An 18,235-nucleotide genomic window follows, 5' to 3' on the forward strand; every position below is an offset into this window, starting at 1 on the left:
TTCCAGATGCATAGACCTATTCTGCCACAAAATCATGAATTTCTTACTCTACTTTGAAGCAGTCTGGTGAAGTCAATTTACTCCCTTTTGCTGAGTCAAATTTTTGTCAAATTACCCAGGTCACAGTAGAAATTGGTTAGTTTCTCTAACAATGTGGACCGAACTGTCCCTTGCTCTTCTCTGATATTATCAAATGTGCTTGTGCCTGTGTGGGACCTCGCTGGAGAGTTGTGGTGTTACAGCAGTTTGTAAATGGACTTGGATGATGCAGAAGTAGTTCAGTTTCTTTTGTGAGATCATCTCTGTGGACAGTTCTTTCACTTCCGTATTTAGGCACATGCAGCAAGTAAGTCCAAAGTTTCACAAGGTTTTGTATGTTGATTTTAGCTGGATAACAATTATCTCTGCATCTGATTGCACTCCTAGTGCTGTGTGCGAGACAAGATACCAAAGTACACTTAAGTTCAGTCTAAATGAGGTGGAAGTCAGGTTAGCAGTAAGAATAGTCAGTGCCTACCCATGTTTATTTTGGAGATATTTTTGTCTCTACTTTTGCAACTCACAATTTGCAGGTTATGTCAGCTCCACTGATGTCTTTTTTGGTACTTAACAGGGTGGGATTACCTGGCTTTAAACAGTCTTGGATCATAATATTTACGAATATCAAGATTGGAAGTAGTAATGAAACTTGTACAGCTCTAAGCAAGTGTTCTTCTTTCCAGTGGACACTTGCTCAAATGTCAAGTTTCTCTTCTGTTCAGGTTATTGCAACATGCTTTTTATTGGGAGCAGCCCTGCAGGAGCACTTTATGTACTTTAGGCCATTTCAGTTGACACAAAACGGGCAACTTGTCTTCATCCGGTTTCTCTCATGTTTTATGGGTGCTCATCATTGGCTGTTTAGGTTTTTGTTCCCAGTTCTGATTGGTGTGCTGTTTTAAGAATAGTAGATCCAAATTATCTAATCCCTGTCTCTTGGAGAGAGTTCTCTAGAATCCATCATGAGAGTAGCATTTCTGTCATTCATAGGGAAAGCAATTAGGTATTTTCTGTTTCTGAAGCTAGAGCCATCGGAAAGGATACTTGTGTTTGAATAGCTTAAGGTCATACCAGAATTCTCATTAATTTGTACGGGGCTCTAATTATCTGGGCAGATACATGCAGGGAAACGTGCATGAGTATTTTCTTTTTACTTTGCTAGAAAAACATAGGTACTGTGTAACAACAGGTTGTTAGAACTACATGTTGGCTTTCTTCAATAGTGTTCTCGGGACCGATAAGAACTTTTTAAGTATTTCTTTTCAGGTAAGTTTGATGTAGCAAGAAATTTGCTGATAGTTGTTATGAGCATGTTTTATGTAACATCTTTCCCCTCATGTATGACTTTAATATTTTCAGCTGTTTTTAGCATCAAGAGCTCGAGGGTACAGCTATGTCTGCCAGACCGTGGATTATTCAGATAATGTTTATGAAGTTAGGGTGAGTATTTCTTTTTATGTATTTGTATATGAATGTGTGTAATATATAGCACTACATGATTGTTTAAATCTTGTCTGAAAAGACTGTTTCCGAAGTGCTCCTGTCAGCCATGACTGTATCCCGTTACATCCTCACAGACCGCTTCAGGTTTGACTACATCGTGCATAGCAGGTTTAATCAAAGTGCATCAGTGTATTTGCATTAACTTTCATCTGACTGCTACAAGTAAGGGTAGTCTTAAAGATACCATCCTTGGCTTCATCTGTGGTTGTACAATCCAGGATAAACTCTGTATACATACTTTGGATCGTAGACCTTGCTGAAGTTTATGATACCAGGGTAACCACAGTAAAGGTGTAGTGCTCTAGCTAGATCAAAGCAAGTCAGATTTGTCAGCATATCTTGTGGTTGCGCTTCACCCATGCTGCTCAGGCAACTTTTTGTCTCCTTTATCTCTGTTTGGCTTCATGAGGTCGTGCTGGCTTCTGGCAAATGTATTATCAGTACGTTTCATTTTGTAGAAGCTAGATTTCAAACGTGTGTTTTTTGGAAAGCATTCAAATTAAAATAAAAATGCAGATGCTTGTTATTTTCCATAATGCTGTTGATTAGCTCATGTACTAAACCTTATCTTCCAGCAGAGCTGACACTTGAGAATCTCTCAGGTGTTCTTGCAAGTTTCACCTACAGATTAGAACACGTTCCTGAAAATGTAATGGAAGTGTGTTGTAGTCCGAACAGGTTTAATATTTATAACACATTTCAAAAAAATGTCTGTCTACAAGGTGGCTGTTCATGGGTAGTACTACTCAAAAACTTGTGCACGTAGCAGGAGTGGTATTGAGAAGGGTAGGTTTGAGTCTTAGATCTTATGTGTAATGGCTGATACTGCAGAACAACTCTGTGTGTAGATTTTTATTGGCCTTATGGTAGTCTCCTGTCTGTCACCTTTGCCAATACTGTGCACTCACCATTTGAATCACTATGACAAATGCTTGGCAGGGTTTTCTTTAATAGACAAGCAAAATAGAATGCCGCTGTACTCAGCTGGATGACATTGAGGACTGGTCTGGCATATATTGAAGGAATTTTTATGTTAGCTAAGTACAAGAGGTAATGACTCTTTTCATAGCCTTACTTTCAGGTGCGCTTTTTTGTGGGAGGTTGTGAGGAGGGTCAGACCTGCTCAGAAGAATTATCTTCTGTTTTGTTCATTATGACAAACAAAGCATTATCATACAGTGAAATAAAGGCAAAACCCAATATGCTCATTGCATATGATATGTTCAAAAAAGAAAGGTTGCTCTAGCAATACCTACTTTTTGAACTTTCAAAGTTTTCAAGTTTTTTGTGAGATTGTGGATTTGCCTAAGCTTTAGAAATAAAAGTTTTAAGTTGCAACATGTTTGGTTTGCAGCTGAGAGAGTTGAGAAAGCTGGGGAAATGGACCCCTCTCAAGTTGTGGCAGTAACTGTATCGTATCATCAAGACCCTTTTTTTTGATGGTTAGCTGGTAGTTCTTTTGAGTGAATTCTCAACGTAGGTCAACAAGTTGCAAGTAGAAAACTACACTTTCCACAAGTATACTTTGTCTAACTACAGAGTCTGGGATACAATTCTGGCCTACTTTACAGCTATCATGCTCTGCATTTAGAAGGTATGTTGTTAGTTTTTGCACTGAGGACAAAAAAAACCCCAAACAAGCAAAACCTTCTGAAGAGTCCTTTCACCATCATTTATCGTAATATAAACCTGCAAAAGCAATTTCAAAATGTAAGTACGTGGGCTTCTTTTTTTCAGTTTTGAGTTTAGAATTGATAAACCTTGTAGCACATCTGTCATAATCTTTTAATAGATCTGGACACTAAGTGTCTAGCGTCTGTTGGCACTGGGTTTTCTCTGAAGAGGAGTGCTGCACTGCGACAGTAGAATTAATTACAAATGCAATAACTTTATTTGTAAGACATTGAGTAAATAAGTCCTGTATTAGTCGGATAAAGGAGACTGGGACTAACTCAAATGGAATCAGTACTGATCCCAGAAGGCATTATGGAACATGCTCTGGAAAGCAACAGCTTCATATATGACTTTATTGTGGGGCTTAAAAAGCTAGAACGGATATTGAGAAATGCGAAACTAATTGTATATGGTGGTCTTCATGGCAGCATAAAAGCCCTGATATGACCTCTGTTTCTATCTTTTTTTGAAAATGTGCCACTATGATGTTGCCATGTAGTGGCCACTTTTTTGACCAAAGCTCTTGCTCAAAGTGAGGGGTCAAGAAACCATCCTTTGTTCCTCAAAGGAGTACAGAGAGCTGGTAAGCAGTTCCAAAAAAAAAAAAAAAAAGTTTGGCTATCTTGGGTGCCAGAGAATGTCTTTCGTCTGCTCTCCAACCTGCATTGTGTCAAGACGGTAAGGCAGCGGTGATTTCAAGGGAACAGTGTCAGGGCATGTGGCAGCACTTCCCCCGTATCGTTTAGCAACACCAGCAATCTGTAGCTCACAGATCTCTTCAGTCAGACGTAGCCTCTTTGTTTTGACAGATTTTAGTGGGATATTCTTCCTGAATTCTTCTGTACATTTTCTTTGACTTTTGGATTTCACTGACAATTAATTGTGTAAGTAGTTTACACATAGCATAAAGAAATTGGTCCTCCTACTTACTGTTTTGAACCTACCTACGCTTGTTAATCTCGTTCAGGCTTCCCTGGCTATTGTTCTACAAGAAGTAATGGATGACTGGAGCAAGCAGGGATGGAAATTAGATTCCACAGTTGCGGAAATAAACTTTCTAAAGGTCTTATCTTCTGGGTGTAGTAGGTAGCCACCTTACTGACTGCTAGCAGGAATTTGAGTGTGTTTTGTAATTGGTTGTAGAAAAAAATAAAATGTTTATGAAATGTACACAAGAAAGAAAAGGGGGAAGAAATCCCCAAGAAGGCGTTTTGAAAGAGCTGCAGCTGCATGTTGGAAGAACTTTTCTGGTTATCTCTTAGGAGTCAAAATAATAAATGCAAAAGGCTGAGGTGTTAAAGTCCATGCTTTGTAGTATTCACTTGGAAGCTCTAGTATTTGGGGCGAACAATTTCCTAACGTTCGAACTTAAGGTATGTTAGTGTCTGTGAGTAGTCACTTCCCTCTCCGCTTACACTTGTGTTTCCTTGTTTCGCAGGTCAAAGTTCATCTATTTTATTAGCTTTTCTGAAGATCTGAGAATTGAAAATTTGGGGCTGTGTGAATTAGTTACTTCCTAGTTTTAAGTGTGCTAATTGTTATCGTAAAGCTGAGCTATGATTGTCTTCTGGACTGTAACTGTAATCTGCATTGTTTGTATTTATGTCTAGAGCTTGAGTAGTTTCCTCTTATGAAGCAAATATAATTTACTTCAAACTTCTATGAAAAGGGAACTTGACTTAACAAAATAGACTTTGTGGTCCTGTAAACAAAATTCTATAGCTGAAGCAGGGAAAAAAGTTCTCTTTAAAAGCCACTTTAATTTTTCATGTTGTGTTACCTTTTAAGAAGTACCTGTCCCAGCCTGAAATTAGGGAAGAGGGTGCAGGAACAGTCCTATGTTAAAACACCCTCTGTTCAAAAACCCTGCAGCAGGCAGAGGTCACGGGATTGGACCTCTTGTTGACCCCCTTAATCCTAGGCTGTAATGTAATCTTTCTGTGCCATCTGGTGTTTTAACAGATTTAGATTGGCACATATGAAAATTGCCAGAAAAGGTATGGTTGTGACTAGTATTATTAATTTCAGTAAGCTAAATCTCTCTTTCGTGCTGTGTCCACAGAAAGGCTACAAGTTAGGTCCTAACTTCTGATGCTTTGTAGAAGCTGTTTAATAGTAGCCATCTGCTGCTGCCATAGCTTACTTACCGGTGTATTGTTCTACTTTATTTCTGCCCTCTGTTGCTGATTGCATGCATGGCCTCAAGCAAATGACTTAATTTCAGTTTCATATTTTTCTGCATCTATAAGCTAATGATAAAAACAACTGCGTAAGTCATTGTCAGCACTGAAATAGATCATCAGTACACGAAAACTATCAGGTTTGAGAATAAATGGTGTTAAAATTTGATGATAGGAAGAGAGCCGAAGAGCTGTCAGGCAAAAAAATGTAGAGGAACAGGAGAATCAGGAGGTATAATCCTGCAAGGAAACGAAGGCTATTTTTGTTCTTAAGTGGTGGGGAAGAATTTTGATCAAAAGTTCAGCTGATTTTGATCCATGTGATCCATTGCTTTCTGTGCAGTGCAAGTGGAATTCCAGAGAAGTGGCATGAGGTGTGTTAAATGACTTGTCTAGAAGCGTATAGTGAACCTGTGGCATCTTGGGCATAAAACGTAAGGGGTTTTGTTGGATTTTTCTCCACCTGCATTTTGCTCTGTGTCGTACATTAAATTGGCTATGTGCTTATTGGCTATTTGGTTTATTGTTTCACTGGTGTTTTTTTAACAAAATGCACATCAGCTTTATAAGAGATTTTATGGCAGTTTGTTTGTAACTGACCTATTGATTTTTTAAAAAGTTTATTGGAAGGAAGGACCTCCAAAGAGCTTGAGTGTTGTAGTGCTGCCTTGTCATTTAATGGACACAGTCCAAAGTGTTTATTGTTGACTTGTGAGATGAAAAGATGCTTATCTTAATTTATTTAAGAGATGCAGCTTTAGCAAAGATCTGTAAAATAGGCAGGACTGTTATGCTAATCCATGGGTGTGAGACAAAGCCTTGGTGTGGGTGCTATTAAACACCTAACTACCTGTCCCAGAGGCAGAACTGTACTGGATGTTGAGCAACACATACATATGTATATATATTTATGTATAGAGATGGTTCCTGCAGCTTGCCTGTGTGTCTGGGAACTCCCAAGATCTGTGGGAGTCACTTTTCTTTCATTAAGCCTCTCTCCAACTATGACAGATATTAGTATCTTTTTATATAAAATTGACAAAATCTGCCTCCTCTCCCTGAGATCTGAAATAGGCTAAATCCCAGCCAGAGAGTGAGAAGAGCAATCACTAATGGATACGTAGAAGTCTGCAGTTCGGCAACAGTAAGTTGTGCAGTCCCTTAGGGAAATCGCAGTCCACAGTGCAGGTCTGTGGCGCTCTTCTGCTCCTGTGTTGCTTTTTTGCATCTGCTGTAATCTTTCCTAAAATGCTCACCAGTCCACTTATGGCTGTGACAAACTCGCTCTGAGGTGAGATGCGTCCCTTTCCTGCTAGTTTGGAGAGGTGGAGAAAAACATCCTACGGAGCGGTAGCGTTTCTCCGTACCGCTCGTTCCCCTTTCTCTCACTTGCCTGACAGTGTATATGTGTTCGGGAAGGGAAGCTACCGTTGTCCTGACTTTTCTTCTTCTCTCTCTCCTGGGGACTGCGGGGGTGGTGGGGTTATTTCACACCGTGTTACGGTAAGAAAGTCTGATTTGCCATCAGATGAGTCCTGAAACACTAGGGAACTTCTTACAAATAGGTGTGTTGTGACATTGCCTGCTCTCCTTGCTGGCGGTGCCAGCCATTTCCAACTTTTTTTTTTTTTCTTTTCTTTTCTCTCTTCGTTCTCTATGTGAGTCACCATCTGGGATATGTTCTGGTCCCACCCTTGCATAACAAGCTGGATGACTTATTCTGCCAGGAGCCAGACTTGTTGCTGTGCTTTGGGATGTGGAAGGGTGTCCCTGCCACCACCATACTCCCGTATCATAGTATTGGCACATTGTTACACAGAGCTGCTGGGCTTTCCCTGGTACAACATTATCCCAATTTCAGTGGGAAGCCATGTTTATGTTGCATCTTGAGCAAGATTCACTGTGATGGGTGGATTAGAGAAAGAATTTTGGGTGTGTAGCACTGCCCTGGTAGTAGATGGGTGAGTAGATGGATTATATCTCTGCAACTAGTGTGGCTTCTGTGGTCTCATTTCTTCTGTTCCCTGAATGGCACAGAGCCGCTGGGGAAATGCTGCTTTCCAGAGGGGGTTAGTGGGCAGGCCAGAAGCTGAGGGGAATATTGCTCTAAGGGATGTAAAATCTGTGCTGCATCTAGCTCGTAATAGTGATTTGGTGTCTTCCCACCCATATGCCTGTGGTACTGAAAGAATTTTATATAAGGTTTCAACCTTTGCAACTTCATTTTAGCATCATGTTTCTGCCTCGTTGTTTTGACCACTTCAGTGTTGTCTCATTAGTAAGAGAAGCCCTGTGGTAGTCTTCTCCTGCAAAGCTTAGGATAAAGAATGAGGACACAGACTCACTGTGTTTAACTGGTAAACTGGTCAGAAACTGCAAAGCTTTTAATTATGTTCACACTTTTTTTACAGTTGTGATTTGTGCGTAGTAGACTCAAAATAATACTTCCATGTCCAAAATAGATTAATAGAGTGTTGCTTTTGTTGTTCTTGTATTATCAGATGCTTGATGACTCCACCTCAACATTTGCCAGCATTTGGAGAAGTAGCCTTCTCTTGCAGCAGATAGGTGGAGGGAACTTTATTCAGCTTGGAATCACTGAGACTTCTGTTTTGTCTTTTTTTCTCATTGCAGATAGCTGCTGCTTTATGGTGGTATTATGTCTCTAAAGGAATTGAATATTTGGATACAGTATTCTTCATTCTGAGGAAGAAATTTAACCAAATTAGTTTCCTTCATGTCTATCACCATTTCACCATGTTCACCTTGTGGTGGATTGGTATTAAGTGGGTTGCAGGTGGACAAGGTGAGTTCCCTTCCTCCCACACCCTTTTGGCTGGACACAAAGGAGAATTGTTATTGTTTGGGAGCAATGGAAAAAAAATTCATAGGCTTAACATTATAATACACAAGACTGTTTAAATAGCACTGAAGCAGTGCAGTAGTTTTAATGTGTAGTCTTCCTCTGTGGGAAACATGGGGGAGGAAAAGATAGCAGGGCAGTAATCTAATGAATTGCAAAACTTTTTTTTTTTTTTTTTTTTTTTCATCATGGGCATCAATTGCAAGCCTGAAGTTCTGTCTTCAAAATTATCCTTATTCTATGAAATAGAAAGGTGAACATACCTTACCTAACTTTAATTTTTGCAGATACAGAGAACTGCAAAATCTAATTATGAGCCACAATCTGTGTGCAAATGTAATGAAGTTAATGGAGATGTTATTTTGGCATTGTATCTGAGTTTGGGGTTTGCTCTCTTTTTTTATAGAGAGGCATGTATAAAATTCTGAAACTTTCCCTTGAAGGTGAGCAAATAAATCTGTCAATCAACTTTTAAAACCTAGTCATAAAGACACAAGTCTATAATTCATTATCAGCCTTTTTTCCTTGCTTCCTTTCTAAAGCCCTCATTGAAGAATTTTATTCCAATGTATTTGCCACATCCTCCCTTGCCTGCATTGTGCCCTTGTTCCTGTTGTTTTGCCCTGTCTCTCAAATTATAAGCTCTGCAGAGCTGACGGTTCAGGGAAAATACCCTGTTTTGTTTGTAATGTGCTTTCTAGGCTTAAAACTGAAAATTACACACAGTAAACACCACACCAAACTAATACTTGGGGTTTTTTTGGCAAACGACACTAATACTTAATGCATGGGGGTTTTATGCTCTCATTTACTATAGATACCTTGTACTGAGTGGTTACTTATATTCAAAAGAAGAAATATTTAAAATGAGTATCTGTGACTATCCTTGAATTTCTCCCAAGTAGTCTGCAGGATGCAGGTACTCAACCAGACATTTAATTATCTTTATTGGCTACTGCACCCCTAAAATAAGTTTATTTTGCTTACTTGTAGTCTTACTTAGAAATTCCCTGGATATCTCAAAGTGCCCTCTCCCTTGTTGCCTTTTCAGACTTTTCATGCTAGGTACAACAGTTGAAACTATTTCCAATTTTTTTTTCAAGTTTTGGTATTCTTGCGCTTCCTCTTAGTTTCTAGCCTCTGCAAAAGGAAAAGCAAGAGTTGCTTTTTTTTGCATTTATGTAGCATTACTGCATAAACGTGGGTAGATCTATTTTCTTCTCTTTTCTAGTTGACAGCACATTGCTTACGTAGACAGATCTATTACAAACTAGACCCTATTATAATTAACTGGGCCTAGACCACATGGGCATCTGAGCTGTTTGATGTCAGCAGCTATTGTCTGTATTGCCCTAATATATTATACATTAGAGCCTTTTTGAGCCTCTCTGGCAGTGTGAGAATACCTTAACAAGATACAATTTGTTTCTGTTAAATGGCTGCTAATCTTGACAGAGCGAAGAGATCTTAATGCAAATGAGAACTATCATCCTTGTTTCCAGCATGGATCATTCTGGGGAAAGTGATACTATATATTTACATATTTAAGAATGCTAGATCATAAATAAGGAAACTAAAGATGAGCAAATAGACAAATTCACTTGGCAATGCCTTTAAATGTCTTATAACCACAAGTGAAGTTTTGCTTTGTATGATTTTTTTTTTTTTTTTGGCCTATTTAATCAGACATCCACATGAGTTTCTTCTTGCTGAGAAGTGAACCTTGTACATTTAAATACAGTTTAAAAGATTTAAGTTCAGAATCTGATACTTGATAGTTTGCGTTGTCAAATACAGTTTTTAATAATTCTTTAGCGAAACAATTGCAGTTATACTACAATAACTAATGTAGAATCCACAAAATGTATATCTGTTCAACAAAAGTCTTGCAAAAAGATTTTGTGTAAGTAGTTCCATGGAAGATATGGCATACTACTTGCGTGAAAAGGTATTTGTGTCAGCACATGTTGGCAGTCAGGTCTATGTTACAATATTGAATATATCAAAGATGGAATCCTGGCGTTTCCTGTGCTTTATAACTTTTACCGTCACATGAATAATACTAGAAATTATTTCTCTCTTTTTTTCAAAATGACATAGCAACCTTCCCTTCTGTTCCTCACAGCTTTTTTCGGAGCTCAGATGAATGCATTTATCCATGTCATTATGTATATGTATTATGGATTAGCTGCCTGTGGCCCTAAATTTCAGAAATACCTGTGGTGGAAACGATACTTGACTATATTGCAGTTGGTAAGTAAAATTTCTCCCCTTATCTCAGAAAGTATTGTCTTTGAGTGGATTTGCATTTGCAGAGCTTTGGAACAGATGCTGCTCTTTCCAAAAGTTCTTAGCTGTCTAGTACTGGCATCTCAAGTTAGAATACTTTCTGGAGATGGAAGGTTTTATTCCATTTCTCAAAACATATGCAGCATAGATAAGAACTGTGTGAGTAAAGTTTAATACTATTTTGTTTCAAGTGTATTGCGGAAACCTTTTCAAAAGGTAGAGAAAATCTGCATCTCTTAATGTCTTCTCATTTTCCTGTTTCTGAAAACTGGTGCCAGGTACTGCAATAAATTTGATGTGCCTGGTCAATTGTACGTGTGTATGCACGATGTGACAACCAAATACATCTTCCCTGCCACCTCCCAGTTTAGCAGTTTTCATAACTTAATGCATTGATATACATCGGTGCAGTCAGACTTACAGAATATATCCAGACCTTTTTGATTCTATATTTTCTGTCTTTCAGGTGCAGTTCCATGTGACTATTGGCCATACAGCCTTGTCTATTTATATTGATTGTCCTTTCCCTAAGTGGATGCACTGGGGTGTAATTTTCTATGCTGTCACCTTCATTTTCCTGTTTGGTAACTTCTACTATCGGACATATAAGCTGCCCAAGGAACCCATAAAGAATGGCAAAATAGCGAATGGTGCTGTTGCAAATGGAATAAGCAAACCAGAAAATAATGCAGTGGTGGAAAATGGAAAAAAGCAGAAAAAGGGAAAAGCAAAAGGAGAGTAACTTGATCCAGGCCTTAACCATTGTTGGCAGTGAGGAACCTCCAGTTTGGTTTATAAAAGGAAGAAAAAAAACCACTATCTGTACCAATTAACCTTAGGTTACTGAAGAGCTAGAACACAGATATTTTCATTATTTATGAAGATTGTTTTAAGAACAACACTAAAGTTGAATTTCTATTGTAATTATGTAATTATCATGCATATGGTCTCTGTGTAAACTTGTAGACTGCTGGTGTTGGTGAATGTAAGGAAGAATTGCAGTTGATTCTGTGTTTAGCAGTCCAAAAGTTAATACTACCATTGATACAGGCAGTTTTGTTGGCACCCACATTTCTTTGGGGGAGGGAGGGGAAGGAAGTAGCGTTTCGATACTTGTGTTTTCTTTCCAGAAAATTATTAAATTTCAAATTATGACATATTATCTAATCAGAATGCGCAACTTTTCTTGTCCTCCTTGGAGGGTATCTTCAGACACATTATGTTTATGTGCTGTCAGAACAGTGTTTGACTTTTCAGACATTACTTGATTTAATTGAGTGTCTGTTACAGTTTGTTTTGGGTTTGTTGTTTTGTTTTTTTTTTTCTCATGTGGAAATATACCTACCTCTTCATCTGCTGAAAAGAATATTGAGCATTAAATAACTGGTTTCTGAAATATGGAGTCCTCTAATATAAATATCTATTAACACTAATTTAGGTTAAAACATGATTTCTTGTGGAGTAAAAGGGATTTTTGGTGATATTTTTTGGTCGAGTCATCAATTACCTTTTTCAATGTAAACTTACATTTTGGAGCGATACTTTTAGTATAACTAAGTGAAGAACACATTTGAAGAATGTGTAAATATGAGACAATACATTGTTTGAAGCAAGCAGTAAAAGTAGACCTGCTGCTTGTTGTCCTTGACCTGCATTAAACCTGTGGTGCTGACTGATACTGAAAATGGTAAGATAATACTACGGTGGAGAGAAAACAACAGTATGTAATTCCATTTAGAAATTCTGGGGAGGAGGGGGTGGTCATGCAAACTACAAGACAGTCACTTTACTGAGAGAGCGAATTCAGTTTAAAAGTACTAAATACAGCAAACATAAAATGTTGAAAATGCTACTACTGCTTGATACCCATCAAAACTCTGTTTGTTCAGACACTTGCAGACAGAGTAATGTTAGTACTCAGGCCACCACTTTAATGTGAATGTCAGAGATGAGCTTCTGAAACTCTGTTCCCAAAATATTCTTTGGTCTTTTCAACCTGATTGACAAAGTGATTCTGCTAATGACTTTCTAATTAAAACTGTTAAAATAAATAGAAGCCTTTTAGATGGCTTTTCATCTTACATGATACATTAATGGACTTCTTACTGCTCCTTTTGTGAAGAAAATATGGAAAGTGTTTTTCTCCTTCCAAATAATGTGATCACTAAAAGAGGTGTTTTGAGCTGTTCCTCAAGCAGTGAGTGTAAGACAAGGATGGAATTAGAAACCATATCCTGAACTCCCGTGTTCCTTGCTCATTGCTGCAAGAGCTGCATTGTTGCTGTCTAAATGCATTCCTCCCGGCTCTGGTCAAAAACATGTTCATAGTTAGTGACAAACTTGCATCTGGCAAGTGACACCATTGTTGCAGGAAAAAAGTACGTGGAGCTGTAGGTATGAAGTGTGTGACGTGTTTAATATGTTTAATAGTTTTTGCATCTCGATTATCTGTTTGTCTGTTTATAATATGCGAACAGGTCACATCTTCTGTGTCTTGGGTTTGTCTCTTGTCTAGACAAAAAACTGTCTCTTGTCTCAAAAAACAGGTCCCAGGAAAAAGTGTTGGATATAATCTGTTGTATTCGGAAATAATTCCTAATGCTGGAGTTGATTCAGTTGGAAGGTTAGTTCATCCATAATCTCCACCACTGTGGATTTTGTGGCAGAATATAGGATTGCGAAAGAATGTCACTGCTGAACTGTAATGCATGTGGCCATTAAGTTTCTTATCTGCTGTGTCTTGTGATTCTTCGAGCCTTTGTACTGATGCTTTTTGCATTTGCATAACTCTGTGTATTTATGTAGTGCGGCATGGGGAAGAGGGATAGTGATCTACCCTTCCTTCTTGGACAAATGCCACTACCCTTAACCAAGGCAAAATGCTGACTGACTGGGTAACTTTGGAATGGCTGAAGGAGCGAATAACTACAAAGCAAGCGAGCAGATTTACAGCACACCTGCATCTCCACGGTAGTGGCTGGTGGGAATACACTTGCCCTACTGTAAATTCAAGGTAGCATACCCCACTTTGATTAAAGGGTAGCTTCTATTTGCCATAGGATGTGGGCAGCTAACTTGTAAGTCTGTATCATTCCTTGGATTGTGATAAATTGGTTGTTTACTCTGTCTTTTGGTAAACCAGATCGGATACACTGATACTCTTAATGTGATCTAGCTCTGAAAGAGCATTCTGAGAAGTATTCCGGTACAGGTTCAGTTACATCTTTGCTACACTCTATAAAGTAACAATTCTGTCTTGCATGTTGGCAAATAGTTAGGTAACTGGAAGTCAGATCTTCTCTCCCCTCATCGTGCATGGAAACTGCTTGAAGTTGGTACCAACTTGAACCTTAGTGGCAGAACTTGAGTAGAATCCAACCTTTAAACTCTGGGGCACTTGGTAATTTTTAAGAAAAAATGAAACAATGCATTGTGAGAATGCATGCATACATACGCATCGTGTTGTCTGGCCCTGTGGGTAAAACCAGTTTGAGATGGGCATTTAATGGAAAAAAAACCATTATTAAATTGCAGGAACACTGCTGTTTTGAGTCCGTCATCTGCAATAAGGCTTTTTGAGGTCTATTTATGATATATTTGATTATTCATGTGACTTGAGTCCCATTATGATCTTGAATATAATGGCCTTACTAAATGTGCATTTTTGTAGGCATGGTCTTGAGTGCAATACTTCTGGTTCTAACTATGCAGCCAGACTCACAGAATACAGGGCTGAACTTGTACATCTTTTTTTGTTTTAAAAAATTTGAAGCAATGATGCACACGTGAGATACTGCCAGATTCATTAAAGTCATCTTGAGTCCAAGGCACCTTAGAATTTTGCCATGAAAGTAATAGAATATATGTATAAATGTGTGTGTTTGCTATACACAGAACTAAAATTTAAATTATAAAATCTACTTTGGATGGGGTTTTAAATTTTTTTTTCAAAATGCTTCCAATTTATTTAAAAGTGAAACTGAAACCATTTGGAGCTCTTGCTGATGAAAGATACTTTTTTGCAAATAGTTCTAAAGCTCTTGGACTGGAGTCTTATAATTATTTGATGCCATATAAGTAATATCATTTCATTTAGCCTCATCTCTAGCAGTGACAGTTGTTGGATTATTTTAGTGCTTTGTCAGTGTAAAATAAACACAAATTATATATGTGTGTATATATATGTGTACACATACATTGTGTGTATATGTATATATATATAGGTTCTTAGCAGGTTCTTTCAATATGTGAAATAAATTACGTTTCTTTAATGTGAAGTTGGCAGGAGCTAATAGAAAGTTTGTACAGCTCAAGCAGTAAAAAACCCCAGTTTTCATTGATCTATAGATCGAATATCATTCTTGCAGACATAAATAGTATTTGTCAGTTGTTTTAGACATAGGATGGCGGACAAGCCAGAGCCATTTCTCCCAGTGTAATAAAAATTTTGAAGCACCAGTTGTAGATTCTGAAGGGGAGGGACCTCAACTCAGAGGAGCTGAGGAATTATGCTGTTTTGTAGTAGGGATCATTTTAGGAAACAATATGAGTAACTTGCTTCAGGTAAGTCTCTGAAGTCATTGCAATCAAATTCTCTTTTTAACAAAACGCTTTTAAAATAAATAAATAGGGTTTCTCTGTAGGTTTCAAAGCATGGCCTATTTGATTATATGACCGTTAACTACTTCCAGCTTAAGATCAGGAGAAAAAGATGAAGGCGAAATAAAAGTACTGCACATTATTTTTTTTTTTTCAGGTTAACCTTAGGGCACATTTCTTCAGAGTAAGCTCTCGACCTCTGTGTGCTGGGGAGGCAGGTAAGAAAGGAGTGAATAGCTGTTGCGCTGAAAGGTCTCACTCCTAAAAAAAACCGCTTCTGAGCACACTTGGTTTCTCTTAAACTTCAGTAAAACTGTTCACGGTGCATAAAGTTAAACCTTGCGTGAAGTTAGTGTGGGGTGAGAGTCACAATGTTTGAACAATGAAAATGAGATGTTTCAGTTAAAATTTAAGAGAACGGGGAGCTTATTAAGTGTCTGGGTAGTGTATTTATCTTGGTAGAAGCACTGACTAATCCAATTCGGCACCTAAAGCAAGTCACCCATATGACATCTCATCGCGTTGCGGTCTGATGAGTCAGCCTGTTGGGTAACGTAAGCAGTTGGCGCTCCGCTCCGTGGAAATTGGTGGGGTGGTTCCCATTTACCTCAGCAGAGTACACTTAACCCCAAAGAACAGAGAAAATACCTGCTTTCTGCCAATATCCCCAGGAGGATGAGGGAAATGTATGGTTCAGGATGCTGCTTTTGCATAAGGTGTTCATGCTTTTGTAAACAACCAAAATAAACATTACTTTTTTCATGCTGTTTGAGTTTGGTTTTGTACGTTCTGTAGAATGTTCTTCTGTGTCCCATTTTGCTTTGGGGTGCTTGCTAATTTTACAGTGTTGCACAGGTGGGTTTTTATGTAATCTGTTATGTAGCCCAGAATTTTGAGGAAAAACATTTTTGTGGCACATCATCCCATTTTAAGGTTACAAAAACTTTCTAATGCTGGTTTTTGCACCAGAATGGTAGTCTGGTGGTTTTGAAGTCACCCTTAGGGACCCGACTGAAAATAGAATGTCTGCTTTAAAAAACAAGTCTCCTAGGCCTATATTCTGGCTGTACAGCACAGGGATCGGCATCAGATTTGGTCCAATCACCATCTTAAGGCTCAGATGAACTGAAAGTGTTGGATGGGGTTGGCCTTTGCTTCTCTCCCCGAATGGCTTCTGCCTTGGAGGTGCAGAGAGGGAGGGAAGGATCAGCAAAGTGACAAATGGCTGTAATGCCTGAATATAATGGTTCTAGCTAAGAAATCTTCTCAATCAGTCTTCTCCTTTGAAAAGGTGGTGGTAGGAGACTCTGTACTCAAGGCTCCAGATTATTCAGCCTTGGACGTATTAACAATCAGGAATACAATAAACTCCATGATTTTGATTTTGCTGGACACTGCATTGCGTTCATGTGATATGTCTCATCCTGGAGAAGCTGGAGCACTTTAGGTAGTAGGTATTGTACACAGCGACATGTAACTCATGTTACATGTCGCTGTGTACAATAAGTTCCTTTGTAACTAGTCCACTGAGTATGGTCTCTTTAGTCAACCATATAATACTGAGATGCACCCCTGTTGCACTCCTAGCACCCAAGTGCGAATAGCTACTCTGGATGTTGGGTAGTAACGAATCAAGTCTGCCATCACAGCAAAATACGGTGTGGTCAATTATCTCTTGCATAATTTGCAGCTGTTGCTTCAATCCACTGCTTACACCCTCCCCGGAATCAAAACATGCACTCCACGTTCAGAGCAGGATTTGTGTATGTTAGGTGATTAACATGCACTGGTGGTGTTAAGGCATCTTTTCCATAATACTGTCCAGGCATCTTTTCCATAATACTTATTCCCCACTGGTGACTAACAGTGAGCATACATGATCAAGTTCGATGTGTCAGGTGATTGGGTAGAATAGACTGGATCCTCTGTTTTTCATGTTTGGTTTCCTTTATTGTATTACTTCCTCCTTAACATCCAGGAAATTGGGGTTGGGGGAAGGGGTTTTGCTTGCTCAGCTCAAAGCACTGGACCTACCACAAGGGAGTAGGTGAACGCAGGCTATAGTCTTAGATGCAAGTGAAGCCTGTACTCGGAGACAGTTTTGAAGACAGTACTTACTATGGACTAGTGCCTTTCACTGTCTTTTTTTATGCTTGAGACTTCTAGGTAGCCTCATGAATGCACACACACTTTTACATTTCACTTAATTACAAAGATGCTTATTGATAAGCAAGATTTATAGCTCTTGATGATTGTGGTGCCAGTTGTCCAGGGCCTGACTAGTGCATGCTGCTCTGATAGTATTAAAACAGCGCCAGCAGCTCCTGCCAGAGCACCGTACAGTCAGTACAGCTTTAAGGGGGAAAAAGCTCTTTGCATTTTGATTCCGTGTGTCGTAGTTGATAGAAGCTTGTATGGCATCACTGCTGTCTGTCAGATCGGCATCAGGTAGGTTTTAGTCTGCTAAATGAGAAGAAATCTTTTGATTCTTTAAATGATTCAAAGATACACGTTGTCTGTCCTCATCTTTAGATTGAGAACTGTTATTCTTGCAGTAGTGTCATCTTAATTTGTTTCATGAGGAAATCGCCTTTATGCTGGCACCTTTTGGTGTGTGTTCATGAGAGGAAACTAGAGAAATACAAGAAGTAGCTTGGGCCAAAAGCTAGAGAACATGAAGCAGTTGCTTCTCTAGTTTTTGCCCTTGCCTCTAGATGTTGCAGGAATTAAATGACTCTAACTGTTACTGCTCTGTATTTATTTTTTATTGATGCTGTAACAGTATACAAGTAGTGTACTTCTGGATAAGTACATTCTGAAGTGCATAAAAATTGCTTTGTGTTAAATTACAATAGAGCTGTTTATCTAACCACAAATGCTTGTAGAAGAAGTAATGACAAACATCATAGTCCTGCATTAACAGGACTCACAATATTTACTCTGTATTTTCTGATTACTAATCTTCTTCAGAGCTTCTGAGGAACTTCTTGCAGTAACACAAAGCTTTGTGAAGATGAAAATTGCTATATAACTGCTAAAAACCTTTTTTGCAGAGCTCCTGTTACTGCTTTGTTTCTTTTACGTAAAT

The 18,235-nt window shown here is 38.6% G+C and overlaps 1 protein-coding gene across 1 annotated transcript in view; it reads left to right on the forward strand.

Annotated features, from left to right (window-relative positions):
- ELOVL4 (ELOVL fatty acid elongase 4) overlaps positions 1 to 16,506 on the forward strand; it is a 36,213-nt gene extending 19,707 nt beyond the window's left edge. Inside the window, exons 3-6 of the mRNA XM_040598857.1 lie at positions 1,399 to 1,479; positions 8,031 to 8,202; positions 10,385 to 10,512; positions 11,015 to 16,506. Coding sequence (XP_040454791.1) covers positions 1,399 to 1,479; positions 8,031 to 8,202; positions 10,385 to 10,512; positions 11,015 to 11,290 — 657 coding nt within the window. The 3' untranslated portion in view covers positions 11,291 to 16,506. The remainder of the gene's footprint in view (positions 1 to 1,398; positions 1,480 to 8,030; positions 8,203 to 10,384; positions 10,513 to 11,014) is intronic.
- Positions 16,507 to 18,235: the final 1,729 nt, after the last annotated feature.

This window comes from Falco naumanni, chromosome 6, assembly GCF_017639655.2.
Source record: "Falco naumanni isolate bFalNau1 chromosome 6, bFalNau1.pat, whole genome shotgun sequence".
NCBI classification, from domain to species: domain Eukaryota; kingdom Metazoa; phylum Chordata; class Aves; order Falconiformes; family Falconidae; genus Falco; species Falco naumanni.